This window comes from Filicampus tigris, chromosome 17 (assembly GCF_054856515.1).
Source record: "Filicampus tigris isolate MCC_2025a chromosome 17, RoL_Ftig_1.0, whole genome shotgun sequence".
Lineage (NCBI taxonomy): Eukaryota > Metazoa > Chordata > Actinopteri > Syngnathiformes > Syngnathidae > Filicampus > Filicampus tigris.
This window is the reverse complement of record NC_141233.1, coordinates 10,351,737-10,369,407: the sequence shown is the minus strand read 5'-3', so window position 1 is coordinate 10,369,407 and position 17,671 is coordinate 10,351,737. Positions and strand designations below refer to the sequence as shown.

Below are 17,671 nucleotides of genomic sequence, written 5' to 3'. Positions count from 1 at the left end.
GGGTTGGAAAAACAGACTTTATTGTGTAATCGGTCTCAAGTCAAATCACTTCCCGCCAGTCAACCAAATAACAACACAGAGAATTCAACATTGAATCAAAGAGGTGAAAATATCGACACTGACTACAGAGCGGGTGTAAATAATACACAAGTCATATCAGAAACTATTTGCGTTTTTTCTACTCCCCTCCCGCTCAAACAAACATTGTACATTGTGTTTGCATTTATTACATTGAACTGAAATACGAACAAAACAATACGCCATACACACCAGCGAAACTTGATCGGCCCTTAACATTTTCAAGATGATACTTTATACAAAATAGACTCTTATCGGCCGGCATGAGCATAGTGCAGTTTTCGTCAGACTCCGGTCGATTTACATTCCATTTTTTATATACTGTATTTTTTTTTTTTTTGTGTTGTGTGTTTTAAAGTGACCTCACATCAAGCGATGAGATCCAATACCCGGGACGGTTACAAGAAAGAAAAGATGCCTTTCAAAATAAGATGTATCGTAGGTGCTACTTCAAATGTTACTGGATCCTTTTTTTTTTTTTTTTTTTTTTAATTATTGGCTCCTCAGCTTTGGTCACAATATTTTTACCTCACGAAACCCCTTTCACACAATAACCCGTAGCATTTACATTTGACTTCGCCAGACAGACACATTCAACGCCCCCTAATGCTACGTTCACACCAACTGCGTTAGGAGCGTTTCTGGCGGCGCGTTTCAATTGGAGTCGATGTAGTTCGCGCGGGCGGGCGCGGTTGCGTGCGGGGCAGCGCGAATGATGCGTGTGGAGCGGCGGGACGCGGAGCGAAGCACCGAAAATCCGCCCATTCGCTCCATTCGGCGCGTATAAGACAAGCCAACTTTTTTGCCATTTCGCGGCAGCCAATCAGCATCGGGCACATTACGCCACACAGTGTCCTGTTCACTAATTTTTTTTTTTTTTACAGTTCATAAACTTTTTTTTTGTCCTTTATTAAACAATGTTAATCAATTCACTCACAAAATAGAACCACAAAATGAGCAAACACACACATACACTGAACTGTGCAGTATAACAAAAGATTACTACTCAGAAAATAAACTACCGGTATTATGTTTCACAAAAGGCTTTTTGTTTTAATTCTCTTCAATATCTTTTCAAAATGTCCCATTTCTTTTACATAAATCAAAAACAAAGGGCGGCATTTTAAGAATGTGCACCTATGAATGAACTGTTTCGCCATTATTATCAAAACGTCGTACATGTCCTGTTTCATGTGTTTTACTGTCCCATATTTTATGCCTTTGACAGTTCTTGGACTTTAACAAGACAGCAATATTGTTAGCATTAGCATAGTGTGTCGGCCACTCGATTGCGATGTCGAAAAATGCTGTCGTAGTCTACTACCAAGCGAAGCCCCTCCCCTCTCCGCTGTGAGCGAATGAGCGGCCGCAGCATTCAAGATTCAAATTTCCCGCGGCCAATCAAGCGACTCGGAGCGCTTCATCCGCGTTTGGTGTGAACGTAGCATCTCGTCGTCGCCACGTTTACCTTTTTAGCACAAACCGACAACAACTCGACAGCAACTTGACAACTTGCTAAAATGATTGTGATTGAGCAGATATATTGAAAAATATTCTCAACAGTCTCCTGATTTGGATTTTTTTTTTTTTTTTTTATGGCTATCTGTCTTCCATTTTGTTTATGTGTACATCTTAAAGCTGAACGCATTTCGTCAAATAGAGGGCAGAGCGGGGGTTATTTGAGGGCGTCGATACAGTCACCTGCTCACAAAAAGTTTGGGGTATCGGGCTTTTTGGGTGAAATTTCAGGATGAATATACGCGATCATCTTTACGCATGCAGATAATTAGATGCGTGGCGAAGGCGATGACACTGTGTCATTTTGATGTTGAAATGCCAACAGCATGAGAGAACCATTTAGCTTTCATTGTAATCCAATATTTATTGATTGGTCCATTTGTGGATCAAATATTTTCCTTTGTGTGAAAGCGCATTTGGGTTGAGTTTGTCTGAAAGTCAACTGTTACATGAATTTACAGCGGCAGTGTCAAAGTGTGCCTCAATGGCTGTTTGGGTTAGCAACAGAGATTAAATCAAATGGGCTCAGCAGCTAATTTATAAACCGCGGTCTATTACTGTTTTGTTTTTTTTTCTTGATAGGACACCCGAGACGGGTCAATTGACGTTCTTAGCAGAGCGTAGCAGAATAATACAGCATTGAAGTCTTAGAACTGGCCAAACAGTTTCTCAGAGTCTCTGGAAATGTGTTTCCTTCATTTTAAGCTCATTTCAGCATTTTTTTATTTGCATTGGAAATACATAATTTTGGCCACACACTGCTCAGCTAACTACAGTGTGTGTAATAGCTGGTTAAATTATACCAACTCATTTTCTTTACATGGTTTTATGTCCATACCAAGTTATTTAGTCAAATGAGTCCTTCTGCTCATATACATTGTATTTTTAAATTCTCTGAAATTGCTGTCCACCCTGTCATTACGAGGCAACTGCTTCTTTAAGGAACACTCTGATGCGTTTGGCGACATTTCGACCAGCATTTTGTCTTTCTTCAATGGAAGCTGAAACAGTGGATAGAGTTAGACTGCGAATATTTACAGTTTTGTCATTTGCATTTTATTATGTGTGCAGTTGGATGTTGTCAACCTTAACATGTCCACGCTGTCCTAGTGAAATATCAACTGATATGAAAATCTTTCCGAATTGTGACTATTTGTTTAACGGTAGACAGTCAGCTTGTTAACGAAATCATGTTGCTCAAATAAAGATCCGCCATGTGCTCAGAAAACGGTAACAGCCCAAAATGTCCACCCTGTCATTAAATAAACGTGCGGGTGCTTGGCCAATACACATTTTTAGGAGCATAGCATCTACTCAATAGAATAAATATGAAGTTTGGTGGCAGTTGTATATATATACTGTATATAAAATATATATATATATATATATATATACTGTATATAATATACATATATATATACTGTATATGCATGTGTGATTATAGTGTGTGTGGGAGCAGTAAAAAGACAAATTTCAAAACCCATCCCTAAAAGCTACTATATTTAATATTACCTGAATGATACTAATATTTAATAATCAGTACATTGAAGCTGGTGTACATTGTGAGAATCTCATACTGTATATGAGCACCCTGAAGCAAATGGTCACAATTGGCGCATCACGCACACACAACACATTCACACACACACACACAAGTCCATTGAAACGTCAAACCAATAGAAGCCACCAATTTCAAACCTCCTGTGGCTTTTGGCACCAGTGACTGAGCCTGAGCTTTCCATTTATTTTCTTTTTCAAAATGATTTTGCATCTCATTTGAAAATTGCAGAGCAGACAACTTTATGGGACTTTTTTTTTTTTTTTTTTTTTTTTTTTAAACATCTTACAAAAGAAAAAATATTTTATATATTATATCTATATATAACTCTCTCTTTTCTGTTAAGTGGTCTCTTTTGTCATTACACCAAGTAAGTGATTAAAGGGTTCATTCACTTTGTGACACTATTGAATGGAGATGAATGTTGATGTATAAATTAAATCGATGTACACAAATTCCGCATTCATGAAAGCTTCACAAGTACTTAAATGTGTGAAGGAGCAATGGCACCCGTGAAAGCAGAATGGAATCCAAAGTCAGAGAAAAAAGTTGGAATAGTGCAAGAATAATATAAAAAATGTCATAAAACTGAACGGCTACTTCTGCAATTTAAAAAAAACGGGGGGTTATCTTAGTTTATCAAATGGGAGAAACAATATGACCCATTTTCCATGTAATCACTTCCTCTAAAATTACGATTCATTTTCAAATTTTGCAGCTTTTCGCCATGTAATTATGATTTTATTCTTGTCATATCCCAGCTACTTCTTTTAGTTTACCCAACCTTTTCTCATAAAATCAAACTTCATCAAACTATCACATTCCTCTTGAACCTTTTTTAATATTGGGATTTTTTTTCCCCCGCTCTTCTCCTAACATCATTCTTGCAATATTATGACTTTCCTCGTATGATGACTTTATTCTTGCAATACACCAACTTAATTGTTGAATGTTCACTTTTATTTGTTGTTCAAATTGCAACTTTCTCAAGATACTTTGCTCACAAAATAGAAGTGGTGCAACTTCTTCCTCCTTAAATGACCACATTATTCTTAGACTTTCTTTAATGTCATGTTGTGTACGTGTGTGTGTGTGTGCGCGTGTATATATTATACGCACACAACTTCATTCTTAATACATCTTTACTTGCTGCAATATAGAGATACCAAAAAGTTTTTAATTAAAATAACTCCATTTTTCCTTATAAAATCATTATGATTTATGATAGCTTCCCCTTCATAATATATGACATATCGTTCAATTGGAAAACCTTTTTCAAAAACTACTGTGTATATGATGTTTTTCCTTTTGAGTGAGGCCCTACTCAGTCAAGAATGTTTTCACACTGCGAAAAGTTGGGCAAGGTTTTTTGCGAGCGTGTTAAAAACAAAACAAAAAACTAAAATGAAGAGCTTTTTGGAGCTAAAAGGCACTGGTTTCTCTTCTCACTTGTACATGCCGTTGCTGAATGGACTTAAAAGCGAGAGCGTGTGCAATACAACAACAAGAAAATATATATCGATTTTTTTTTTTTTTTTTTTTTTTTTCAGTTGCTGTTTTGTTGCTTGTTACAAGCTGAAAGCAGTTCGGGATATATTATATACACATATAGGTAAAAGAATTCATGACATATTTGACACGTTACATTCTGAGGGTCGGCGGCGGGTGACGGGGGAGCGTGATCGGCACGTGACTGTTTTTAGCTGTCGACGGTGAAAGCATGTGACCACCAAATTGAACAGCGTTCAGTCTGAGGGGGAGGAGAGGGGCAAAAATATTTCCTCTGAAGATCCAAATTGAAAGGTGGTTCTCAAACCTGAGCGAGGGTGTGGCAGTCAAGTGGAGGGTCGTTGGGGAGCATTTTAAGGCATGGCTGCGCGCGCGACGGCACTCACTTCTGATGAAAGAGCAGCTGCTTGACGCTGCCGTCTTTGACTTTTGGTATCTGGTTGGTGATGATCTCCGCCAGCATCTCGGGGAATTCCACACTCAGCGTCTTGTTCATAAACGTGTAGAAGCAAATTTGGAGCAAATCCTCCACCATCTGCAAAAAGATACATTTGATGTCAAATTCATTTGATACAAGTTCCTCTTAAATATTGTTCATGGTCGTCTGCGTGAGTGAGCACTTTTCCTTTGCCGAGATAATCCATCCACACGTGTGCCTTAGGCTGCTCACAATAAAAGGCCGCTTTAAAATGTTTGCGTGGGACAACACTAACAAAATGGTCAACACTTTTGCTACAATGTAAAGTAGTTAGTGTACATCTTGGATAACAGTTTACATTTACGATACCATCTAAATAACTCAAGAGACAGCTATTTATGTCTAAACTGCTGACAACAAAAGTGAGCACACCCCTAGGTGAAAATGTTCAAACTGGGCTGAAAGGCGCATTACTTTGTGTCGTCATCATTATTTTCAAGAAGAGACCTGGGTCCTAATACTAATACTAGCAGACTTTTAGAATGATAAAATTAGGGCTGCATTTAACTATTATTTTAATAATCAATTAATCCCTCGATTAATCTATGAATTCGATAAAAAAAAAAAAAAAACAACGTTTTAGTTTCCATCCCTTTATTTAAAAGCAGGACATTATTTTGAATGAAGAGTGCAGAAAATGCACAAACATACATTAATTATGATTATAAATTATGAAGTTACTGGTTTGGTCTGTAACATGTCAGAAAACTGGCAAAAATGTTCTTCATTATTTCCAAAGTAAAAGCAAATGTTTTATTTTTGATTCAACACAAATATGATCAGTCTTCTTTCATAGGCAACAACAGAAATCAGAATATTGACTGTTGGCAAAAAATAAAATTCCGAGGATTTTGACAATTTTAGATTAAAAAAGTAGCGAAATAATTAATCGATTATCAAAAATAATTGATTAGTTTGATAATCGAATAGTTGCCGATTAATCCTTGCACCTCTAAATCACATACTAGTCATGGCTGTGAATTTACATGTTGGGATTATATTTTGCACATTGATTTTGCAGGGGCAGCGTGGTGAAGTAGTGGTTAGCACATCTGCCTCACACTTCTTAAGTTCTCGGTTCGGACCCGTTTGCCAACATTTTGAGCGCGAGTGTTTGGGCGCTCACCCCCTGCATGGAGTCCAGTAGCTTAGTGAGCTGGTAGAAGCGTTGCCAGTTCTGGCTGGTATTCTCCTCTCGCTTGACGATGGCTTTTCCCAGCTCCTTGATGTACGTCATGCGGATCTCGTCAAACACCGCCTGACTCTTCAGCCCGTCTTTTGGCACTGAACACACATGCAAAGTAAAGAAAAAAAAAAAGTCAATTTGGGAGTTAACTAAAATGCTTCAAAGTCAAATTAAACTTTGGAGTTGAAACCATCATCATGTGTAACAGTAAAGCGACGGACACCAAAAATGTATATGGCACAGCTTGTCAATTGTTCAGTAACATATAATATAATAAACTGTCACAAAATAACAATTATAGATCTACAAATAAGAACACAGAACTGCAGTTGAAATGATCTGCATTTACAAAAAAATACAACAGAAACTGCTGGTAAAAAGGTAAATCTCTGAGACATTAATATCAATAGGAGTTCACAATAAAGGCCAAAATTAGCCAGTCTCATCATATCTTGAGGTAGATGCACTTTAACGATAGTCGCACTCACACAATAGAACCTTGTCAAATCTCAAGTCAACATGTAGAGCGTGAAGTGCAGTAACAATTTATTACAGTAAAAAAGACAATCCAAACAAAGACAGGCTACTACAACTACTGCAATTCACATTATTTTCAAATTAAACAGCCGCAGCATAAAACGAAAATAAAACAAGAAGTATATCAAAAATAGTCAGGAGATAACAATACTGCATCTACAATCAATTCAGTTGTAAACAAACGTGTCCACCATAGCAGCACTATGCACTTTCAGAAGCAAGGAAAGCACTGATGAAACACTTTCGGTTATGTCCATCACGACTCGGGTCTTTCAGTTTTCTCCATAACAGCAACAGCATCCACAAAGTTCACAGAAAGCTTTATCTGACTTTATCTGGCTTCACCCACGGACAATGAGTTTACAGACCTTGTTGTAACCGCATTTTATTTTCTTTGCAGTCTTCTTAATTTCCTTAGAGTCCTCCATTTTCATTAATCCATCACAAATTTCTGGAACGCGTCGCTAAAATGCTTGTTTTTGTTTGTTTTTGGTAGGCTTATCTTGAAAAAACAACTATTGCCTGCCCGTGTGCCCGGCTGTTTGATTGACAGCATACCCCTGCCTCTCACAGTCCCGCACAAAGACAGTCACACCCGCCCGAACACCCTAACACACACACACACACACACACCCCACACACACACACACACACACACACACCCACACACACACACACACACACACACACAGCCCAAGACCCGTTCCCGTAATAGCTTCCACTGTGTGTTGTCTGCTCTCCTCACACAGGCGTTTAATAAAAAACAAGATTTTAGACGCACGTTTGAAAATTGGTGCCTGCCGATCAGTCATGCGGGACAGCGAGTCAATTTGCGGGACACATTAAAAATCATTCAAATGCGTGCAAATCGGGACATATGGTCACCCTAGTCCCACCCGGATGTGCAAAATGTTAGCGTGACTTATAATAATATTAAATACTTTTAGAAATAAAACTACTGTCTCGTTTCCACTGTCTCCAAAAAGGAAGCACTTTTTCCAGCTTGGAAAATCCAGTATGTAAAATGTGAGCACTTGCAGCAGTTCCAAAGCACCCCGTGGGAACCTTGTGCCTGAGTTTGTTGATGCTAATGAATTGCCAGTCAACACAAACATGTCCCCTCATAGAATGCACACAGAAGGCAGCTCCCGTGCTGCTCATATACACTAGGTTGCAATATGTGAACACAACACAGGAGAGGATTATCACGCTCGCCACTCGAGATAATGTGAAAGCACAGGGAGCACGACTGAAATTGAGTTTTCATAACCTCAGAGGATACCAAATAAGATTCGCCCTCCTTGCATGACACGTTATGAAAATGTGAGTATTGTGTGGGGAGATGCCGAGAGATGCTTGTCGCCTGGCTAAAATGCCGAAGAATGAAATGAACAGGCCCGAGGGAAAAAGTGGAAAAAGTGAAAATATTTATAGTCTTTATCATTGCTCAAATCTGCAAGACTCACCGAGGCTCCTCCTAATAAAATAAAAATATCCAGTCAAGGCGAATAGCTAGCCAAAATATACAGGAGATAGAGCTCGGAAATGTAGCTAGCTACAATACATAACATACAGTAAGTAGCTATACCTGTGATTGATAAGCTAGATAAGCTTAGTTGCAAGCAAAGAAAACAAACTAAAACACAAAAGTAGTTAGCTAAGAAAACTTTGCCTATCTTAATAAAAGTGTGATATAATCTATGCAGCTAAAACAGATGATCTGACAAGCTAGGTAAGAAAATTAGCTTGATAAAATGAAGATAATCCTCCATTTAATATTTCATTCATTCATCCATTTTCTGTACTGTTTACCCTGTTCAATATTTACCTTTTTTTTTTAATGTAGTTAAAAGTTTTTAGTGGTTACGCTAGCTCTGAAAACTAGCGCAGGCTACCATATAAGCTGAGTACCGAGCTAAGATAACTAGCTCAGAAGCTACTAGCTTGCTAAATAATACACAGTAGCTAAAACATGTAGTATGCAAGCGTGGAACTGCTAAAGTGGAGTAAATATTTTTGACTGGCAAACTTGTTCAAACGTATTTGCAAATATGTTTGAACGTACTTGTAGGCTAAATGAGAGTTTGCCAGTCAAAAATGTTTACTCCACTTTGGCGGTTCGACGCTTCTGTGATGCAGCTAGTTAAGTCTTTTTATTATTATCGCAACCTATCATTTATTTTTAATGTTTGTCTGATACTTATTTTAGAGTATCAGTGGGGGGGAAATCCATATAGAGCCTGCGACAAGTGACGTCATTCGTCATGAATCCGAGTGAATGAACCTGGGAGCAAATGAGCAATGATTCAAAGTTGTCGTGACCTTATAGCGTGGGCTTGCCTCCGGGGAGTAGATGGAAATAGCTTTGGAGTCAGCATAGAAATGTTATTCTCCTTTCTGAGTGCATCCAATCATCCCCAGTGAGGTGCAAGCAACGTATCCCCATTTTCCTCTACTCATTTATCATTAGCATCTTTAATCCGCCACCTATTTAAGAGCAATGTAGCACAGAATGAGGTGGCGCTGCTTGATAATTACCTGTGCTGAGAAGCAGCAGCACCTTCATGCACAGGTACTCGTCGTAGGACACCTCCAGACGTACAAACTCCGTGCAGATCTTCAGCATCTGCTCGCACTGCTCCGTCATGTAAGGAAGCTTCATGCGTTCTCTGAAGAAGAGCAAGACCACAAGACAGGTCACATGCTAGAACTGGAATAGTCACTCTTGTTGTCATGTCATCTCTCCTGATTTTATCCAGTTCTGACTAACCAGACAAAAGTTGCATGAAAGATAGATGGATGGATAGATGTATAAAATGGAGCTTTTTCTTTTACTTCCATTGAAAAAAAAAACCCCACACATTTGTTTCGGGAAAAATAAATGGATGTGCTGTTCTTGATTAAAATTAAAAAAAAAAACTATTTGATTTTCATGAAACAAATGTAGGTCACATTTGTATTCTTGTCCACCTAAAAATTCTGGTTAAACTGAAAGAAGTCACAAAATTAAAAGAAAAAAAAAAACAACTGAAAACAACCCCCCCCCTTCAAAAAAATGTAATGAGCAAAAAATAGTTTTTCAGACTCCAATTTTTAAAAAATAATTAGTTTCTGACAAAAAGCAAATTTTTCAGATTTGTTTTTAGATGGGAAAAAACTATTTTGTTTGCAAATACCTTGTTTTTTTAGATAAGAAGTCACAAACATTTTAAAAACAAAATGATTCCCTTGAAGAAAATAAAAAACTAGTCTTAATAAATGAAAAAAAACACCTTCTTCTTCTTATTATTATTATTATTATTATTAACATGAACGTCTTTGAAATGTGCGAGGAAGCCAGAGTACCCACAGAAAACCTAGATAGGAAATGAATGACTAAAGGTTTTTCATAGTCCTCTATGATGTGATGACAGTCGAGTTGAAGTTGACTAATTGATGACGTCATTGAGATTTTGGCTGAATGGAAACAAGATGCCAAAATCACAATTAGTTGACTTGAATCTTTAAACGTCCATGTGGAGCAGTAAAGTTGACTAATTGACTATTATTGAAATAAAAACACAAAATTGGTGTAAAAAAAAACAAAACAATGGAAAATGTTTTTTGTTTTGTATTGGTTGTAATGCCAAAACTCTCCAACAGTTGCTGGTGACGTATTTAAGGCAAACGTGACCCTGTCGAAAGAGAGAGAGAGATGCGCAAGCAGCCGACAATACGCACTGGTTGATGACGAGGTCGGGGGCGAAGCAGAGCATGCTCCCGTTGCACTGCTGGTACGACCGCCAGCCCAGACTGAAGGACATGAGGAAGAGCCACGAGCACTGCAGCAGCGTCATCTGGTCGTCCAGGTGCAGGTTACGGAAGCCTGGGGGGGACACAAGTTACCTAGCATCAGAACCACCACAAATTCAGAATTAAAATAATAAAATAAAAAAAATTGCCTTTAGACTATTTTTTTTTTCATATAACTTGAAAACATGATTTTTAATCGACAATATAATATATTGACGGCACGGCGGTCGACTGGTTAGCACGTCCGCCTCACAGTTCAGAGACCGTGAGTTCAATCCCTGTGTGGAGTTTGCATGTTCTCCCCGTGCCTGCGTGGGTTTTCTCCGGGTACTCCGGTTTCCTCCCGCATTCCAAAAACATGCATGGTAAGTTGATTGGACTCTCTAAATTGCCCCTAGATGCCATTATGAGTGCGGATGTTGGTCTCTGTGTGCCCTGCGATTGGCTGGCAACCAATTCGGGGTGTCCCCCGCCTACTGCCCGAAGACAGCTAGGATAGGCTCCAGCACGCCCCGCGACCCTTGTGAGGAGAAGCGGTATCGATAATGGATGGATGGATGAATTCATCTAAAAATAACTGGGAAAAAAAAACCTACAGACCAAGTTACATTTCCACAGTCTCAAAAGAAATCCTTTCATAAGGCATTTGTTTCCAACTGTGTTATGTAAGAGCCGCCCCCACTAAGAGGCGGCCTTCCCTATCGCTGTGGCAAACTGCCAGCTGGGACAATGCGCGCACACGCAACACACACGGCCGAATAAGGTGAAGGAGCTCATCTTGGCCTTTCTCGTGTTAACCAGCCAAAACGCTGCCACAGTAAAAGGTGGGACGTCAAGGGTTGTGCCACACAAGGAAACAAAAAGAGAAAAAAAGCTCATGTTACATGTTCATCGGGATTTTTTTTTTTTTTTTAATGCGAGAGTAATGTGAACCGTGGTTATTGTGGAGCAGCATTAGCAATGAAAAGGAAAAATCCTCAGGAAAAATCCTCAAGAGAATACTTGCAGCGATTAGGAGGTCATGTGGCTGCTTTCTCATGATCAGTGCATGCCACAGCACCACTTTCAATTCTGCACAGCTTGTTGTCTTCTTTAAACTCTTTCTCCCCCTACACATGGTTTTTGGGCAACTCATGACTTGCGCTGTCATTCTTAGCACACTTCTTGTAAATGTAATGCAATGTGGGCGAAAAATGGATAGCATCCAAAAACTCATAACATTCAAATGTTCAAAAAAAAAAAAAGGTCGAGGAAAATCTCTACAACGAAGCAGGGACCAGTTTGCGTTGGTCTTGTTGTTTAATAATGCAAAATCGTTCATTATCCGATTGTTCGATTAAACGGGGGGATAATCGGTCCAATATTTGGTTTGGAAAAAATTCAATAGCTTCCTTCATGCAGCTTAACTGTCGCAACATTGTCATGTTTGTTTTTATAATTATCATCCCACAACTCTGTCGAAACAAATACACGTACTGCCAAAAGTGGTGACTATTAACTTTCAAAAATCGTGCTGAGAACAACAAAATTCTTTATCTTTCAGACTAAAAATTAAAAGATAAAAATTAAAGGAATTGTGATTTTTGTCTGTTTTTTTGGTCGGGGTTGCAGGGGAGTCAATTTTGTTGTTTTTCAGATACAAATTAAAAACCCAGACATTTAAAAAAACATTTTAGTAACAAACAATATTGTTTGAAACGTAATAATATATATATATATATATTATATATATATATATATATATATTATATATATGTGAAAACCTATTCTTTCTTTTCCAGATTAAAATAAAAAACTCTGAACAGCCACTCAACCCGCCCCAACCCCCCACTCACACACACACAAATGACAACACAAAAATGTATTTGGTTGCAGGGGCCCTCAATAAATTCAAGACTCAACATTGGAAAAAAGTGATGTGGTACCATGATAACTTGTTTTAATTCTTGAATCTAAATCATTACTATCTAGATACAGTATTTAGAAAGCTAGCAGCAATTTCACCATAAAATATAATATGAATATATATCCTCTACATATTTAGCAAATATACCTAATCAATTAGTAAATCTAAATCACTCATATATTTGGTATATTTCAATCATTTTTCTTTCCATGTGCACGCAAAACTTGGATCAGTTTTCCTTGCAAAATTATTTGAATTGACTCGCTTCATTAGCAATCATTTCTTGGTATAAATGGACTTAACTCTACATTTTTAAATCAAAGTTGAAGTAATTAAAATCTATTCAAGTGTCATTTTGTTGCAAGAATCTTTTGAAGTATCGTATTTCCACACCTTGAACACGGTCGTCAGCAGCAGCCGCTGCTGTAGCAGAACGTGTCCTTAGATGATGATGAATGCAACTATACAAAAGGAACCTTGACTTGGCCTCATTAATGCCTCTCCTGCATTTCACATGATGAGCTAACAGCCTTCGGTCCAAATCTGAAGTGCCTAATAAAAGCCATTAGGCATCGTCTCGCAGGCAGACATCACGGGTTGATGTTCAATTTGGTCACATTTCACTAAATGCCATTCATATATTCATTTTCCATACGGTAGCGCCTCTCCTGGCAGCTGAGATGTATCATAAAAAGAATAAAAAGACACCGGCTGTACATACATGTACGCCTACTGAACAAAAGTACTTGCTTTACGGTTGCCCGTGATTAAAATGTGTTAAACTAACACATATCTTTTGTTTAGTCTTGAGGAAAATACGAGTAAATTACATCGGCTTAGCACATTCTAATTAAGTGTAAATGATATACATGTTTGAATTAAGTAAATCCAAAGGATCTTATTTTCAGTGCAGTATATGCAATTGTTTATTTTACAATTTTTTAAAATTGTATTTATTTAAATGTGATGAATTTGAAAAGTTCATTTTAATAATAAAATAAGAATTAGACTATTCGTTAACATTATTTATGGAAAATGTATTATTTTGAATTAATTTTATTATAATGCATTCAACCAATTATGTAACAAAACTAATTTATGTATATTATATATATATGTGTATATGATTATAAATATTTTTCAAATGTTTCTTTTTACATGAAATCAGTTAATTATTTATTGAGCTAAATCAATAAAAAACATTTTAATCATCAAAAAAAATGCTACCAATTATTTGATAAAAGGAATTAAAAAATGTTAAATGCACATATATTTACACGTTAAAATGAGAATTTTTACAATTTAAAATGTTACAATTTCAAATAAATATTATAATTAAACTACCAACAACGTAATCAACAAAATTACGTAATGTTAAACGTGTACATGAAATCGATTGTATTGCTCTATTTTCAAAATGAAAGACATTTGAATGACCAAATTTTAGAAGTAAAGCCCAGACTTGGCTCACATTTCCACCGGTCGGTGTTAATCACAAGCCAGACAGCAAACGAGAAAGCAAGCGAGGCCCGGCCGGAGCGGCCTCTCCTTACCTGGCAGCGACTTGGCCCACTTGACGGCCGAAATGACCTGCTGCCCGCCGAGCTTGTTGAGCGTGCTCATGAGGCGCGACGACGTGTCGGGCAGCGTGCCGTCGTAGCCTGAATAGATGATCTCGGGCTCGATGGCCTGGAGCACCGACAGCATGGCGGGAACAAGCTGGGGCATGCAGGCGGGGATGACCGCCACGGGCATGGCGGGGACGGGCTCCGGTGCTCTGATGGCCTGCTGCTCTCTTCGCTTCTGCTTCTTGTTCTTCCTTGCTGGTGAGACATGACAGGATGGCTCAATATCATCGTAAGGTGCATTTCAGACTTCGCGATTTCACCCAAAACAAGTGCAGATTTTTCAGTCACCTTGATTTTAGAGTAACTTGTCGAGAATAACGAACATTTTTAGAAATATATGTATATGCGGTGGGAAACGATTCACGGACGGACCATCACAACTGCTCTGGCCACATACAAAGTCCATGAGAAACCCAGATGTAGATTTAAGCCACACACGTATCAGCCAACATGCCAGATAATATCAAGCCGCGCACAATGATGGCTGAGTCCACAAGCACTTATATTGGCGGTCTCAATGGTGACTTGGGAGCATATACAGTACACCGAAGACACGTTTAGTCTGCCACGCTTCCTAGCTCTCTCCCTCTCCTCTTCCACGGTTTCTATGACAACTTGGAGTCCCACGACAACAGTGGTGTCCATCAAATCCCTCTAAGACTTTCTTCCTTCCTCCACGCAGCCACCACATTGATTACATGTCATCTTTTTCAAGTCCCAACGGAACATCAGGTGAATGACATGACAGACTTGTGAAAGTAGCTCATATGTTCTTATGAACTTAATTTTTTCACTTGAGCTGCAATGGTTCATGGACACTGATACAAAAGTTGGATTTTTATGCTGGCTCTATTTGTTTTCTTCATGTAGAAAAGAGGTTCTTGAACCTCTGACAAGTGCCACCTAAACAAATTCTTAGCTCCATCGTCATGAACAACATTAAAATACAGTAGCCTAGTAAGCCCCAAGTGTTTATCAAAAACAAAGAAATGGTTATATTCCTAAAAAGTACATTTGTAAGCTACTATAACATTATGCACTATTTGAACATTATAGATCAAACAGTATCATGTAGCAGCATTAGTGAAGTGCGGCTACATTCAATCCTTGCTAGTTGTTTTAAAACCGCAAACATCCCCTTTGAATGTGGAATCCATTTGAACTCTCAATGAATTCAAGTGTGGGAACTTGTTCCCTGTGCAGCATCAAATGTGAGTGTGTCTCTAATGACAATACAAAGACACAACACAGTAGACTCTGACATGAGGTCGTGTCCCGCCAAGTCTGCGTTGGTTCTTGACATTTTTACGCAGTTCTCCAACATTTGACAATTTAAAATATTTTGTTTTTCACTCTTACAAATAAAAGCCTCCACACATAAATAAACAATCTCTGCCACTGTTTTTGGCACTATGTTAGCCATGGTCAGATGTTCCCAAGCAAGGATCTATAAAGCATTTATAAGGTTTATGATGAAGTTCAACCTCTGGAATGGATCGATCCATCTGTCGTCTACAGGACTTAAAGAGATAAGATACACACAACCCAACCAGTGACAGGAACTTTATTTCCATTATTCCAACATCTTTGAAATAAATCAAATCAATGGTCGCGCAGCCTTCTATCTTGTTTTCTTGCGTGGAACAACATGCACTCGTATTAAGATATTGATTGGTGAGGTTTAGCGGTTTAGCGCAAGTGGAGGTGACCTTTGGACAGAGGCGGTCTGGCCGTGAATCAAGTCTTTGCGCTAAGCTAATTCGTCATCCGCTGTGGGTCCCTTTTATGTTTAGAGACCACAACAGGAGCCATTTGTCTCGTGATTATTTTGGATTCAGCGAGGTCTTATTACCTTCACCTTGCAGGAGGAGGTGCGTTAACACTGTGAATGTAGGTTGAGGTGTGCCGGATCATGTTACCAAAGTGAAAAATCCGTCTGTACAACAGTCTCTGCGGTCACACAATTCAACACAGCTGCCTCCCTGGAGATATTAGAACATATTTCCACAAAGTAAAACCCTTCCCAATTGGCATAATAACATGTCTGTGAAATGCGTTGGTCAAAACAACCCAGGAAACAGCAATTACAAGTCTTGTATCACCTCTTAAACAGCCATGTTGAAAGTCGCAGGATGAACTTGTCACTTTGCCATTTGTTTTGCAAGTTGGAACGCAGGCCAAATACTTCACTTCATGAATACTATAAAGTAGGGCTAAGCAAGAACCGGAGGTCATTCGAAAAGCAATCGGTCGAACCATATCATTTTCAGCAGCGTACCAGCGGCTTTATTATTAGTTTGCTGCCAGCCTCTCACTCACTCCGTAGCACACTGCAACAAACGAAAGGCGTTAGTCAACTTCAGCTCCCCAACCAGCTAGCCAGCTAGCTAGCTTAGCTATTTAAAGTCTAAAGGAGTTACTGCCTATAATTACTGCTTTTTTTCCATTTGACTGCTTTATATTTATGGCCTAAAAGTGTTTTCCCGTCTTTATTATTGCTCAATCCAAATGTGTTTGTTGACTATTGACTTCTATCTTGTAAAAGTTTGACTATCCTGTAGCATTCGTTTTCAGATCAAATGTATTTATTTTTTCCAGTAAGGCTGTTTTCCCCTCAGTGTCTTTGTCCTCATTAAATTGCAATATTATTCTTTGGCTTCTTTTTGTTTTTACATCAGTTTTTAGTTTTATTTTATTGTTATATGTTTATGATCTAGAAGTATCTTTCATTTAAATATTAAAAGTAATTCTGAATTCACTACTGCATTGCCGTATGTCAATTACAGGCTACAGCATGTTCCGAATTCAGGTGATGTCATTGTCATAGGAACAGAACTACATAATAAACAATATGTATATATGTATATGTGTATATATATGTATATGTGTATATATATATATATATATATATATATATATATATATATATATATATATATATATATATATATATAAATAATTAAACCAAATGAATCCCTCTCTTCCAAATAGTGAAGATTTACCTTCCAAATTCATTCCAGCCTGAAGGCATTTGCGGAAGCGGCAGGCCGGACAGTTTTTCCTGCGGATCTTATCGATGATGCAGTCGTTCCTCCCTGCGCACAAGTAGTTGTGCTGGCCTGTTGGAAAAAAAGAAAAAAAAACAAAAAAAAAAGAGACAAAAACAAAGACATAGAAATTAGCTGACATTAGCAAGTGAAACCAAAATTCTGCAAGGGATTATACGATCAGCAACGTCACGTCTACCATCCAGTGCAGACAACTTCAAGTCTGAACATGACTCTTGATAAGACACGTAGAACCTAACAATCAGACATGCACATTCCACATTTTAAGGCTGTTCATTTCAAACTGGTGGAACATGGACCCTCCCTCTCTCTTTGCACGACATGTAATAATTCATATCAAAATGGTCAAGATGTGAAATTTAGAGCTTGAACTTCTTTGCATGCAACTGAATTTACAGTGAATAGACCAGATC

At 38.2% G+C, this 17,671-nt stretch overlaps 1 protein-coding gene across 3 annotated transcripts in view; it reads right to left on the bottom strand.

Annotated features, from left to right (window-relative positions):
- Positions 1-3: 3 nt before the first annotated feature.
- LOC147133325 (glucocorticoid receptor-like) overlaps positions 4-17,671 on the bottom strand; it is a 63,028-nt gene continuing 45,360 nt past the window's right edge. For all 3 annotated transcript variants that reach the window (XM_086057193.1, XM_086057192.1, XM_086057194.1), the window contains 6 exons: positions 17,193-17,309; positions 14,116-14,385; positions 10,585-10,729; positions 9,403-9,533; positions 6,268-6,425; positions 4-5,198 (listed from right to left, as the gene is read on the bottom strand). In XM_086057193.1, coding sequence (XP_085913319.1) covers positions 5,046-5,198; positions 6,268-6,425; positions 9,403-9,533; positions 10,585-10,729; positions 14,116-14,385; positions 17,193-17,309 — 974 coding nt within the window. In that variant the 3' untranslated portion in view covers positions 4-5,045. The remainder of the gene's footprint in view (positions 5,199-6,267; positions 6,426-9,402; positions 9,534-10,584; positions 10,730-14,115; positions 14,386-17,192; positions 17,310-17,671) is intronic.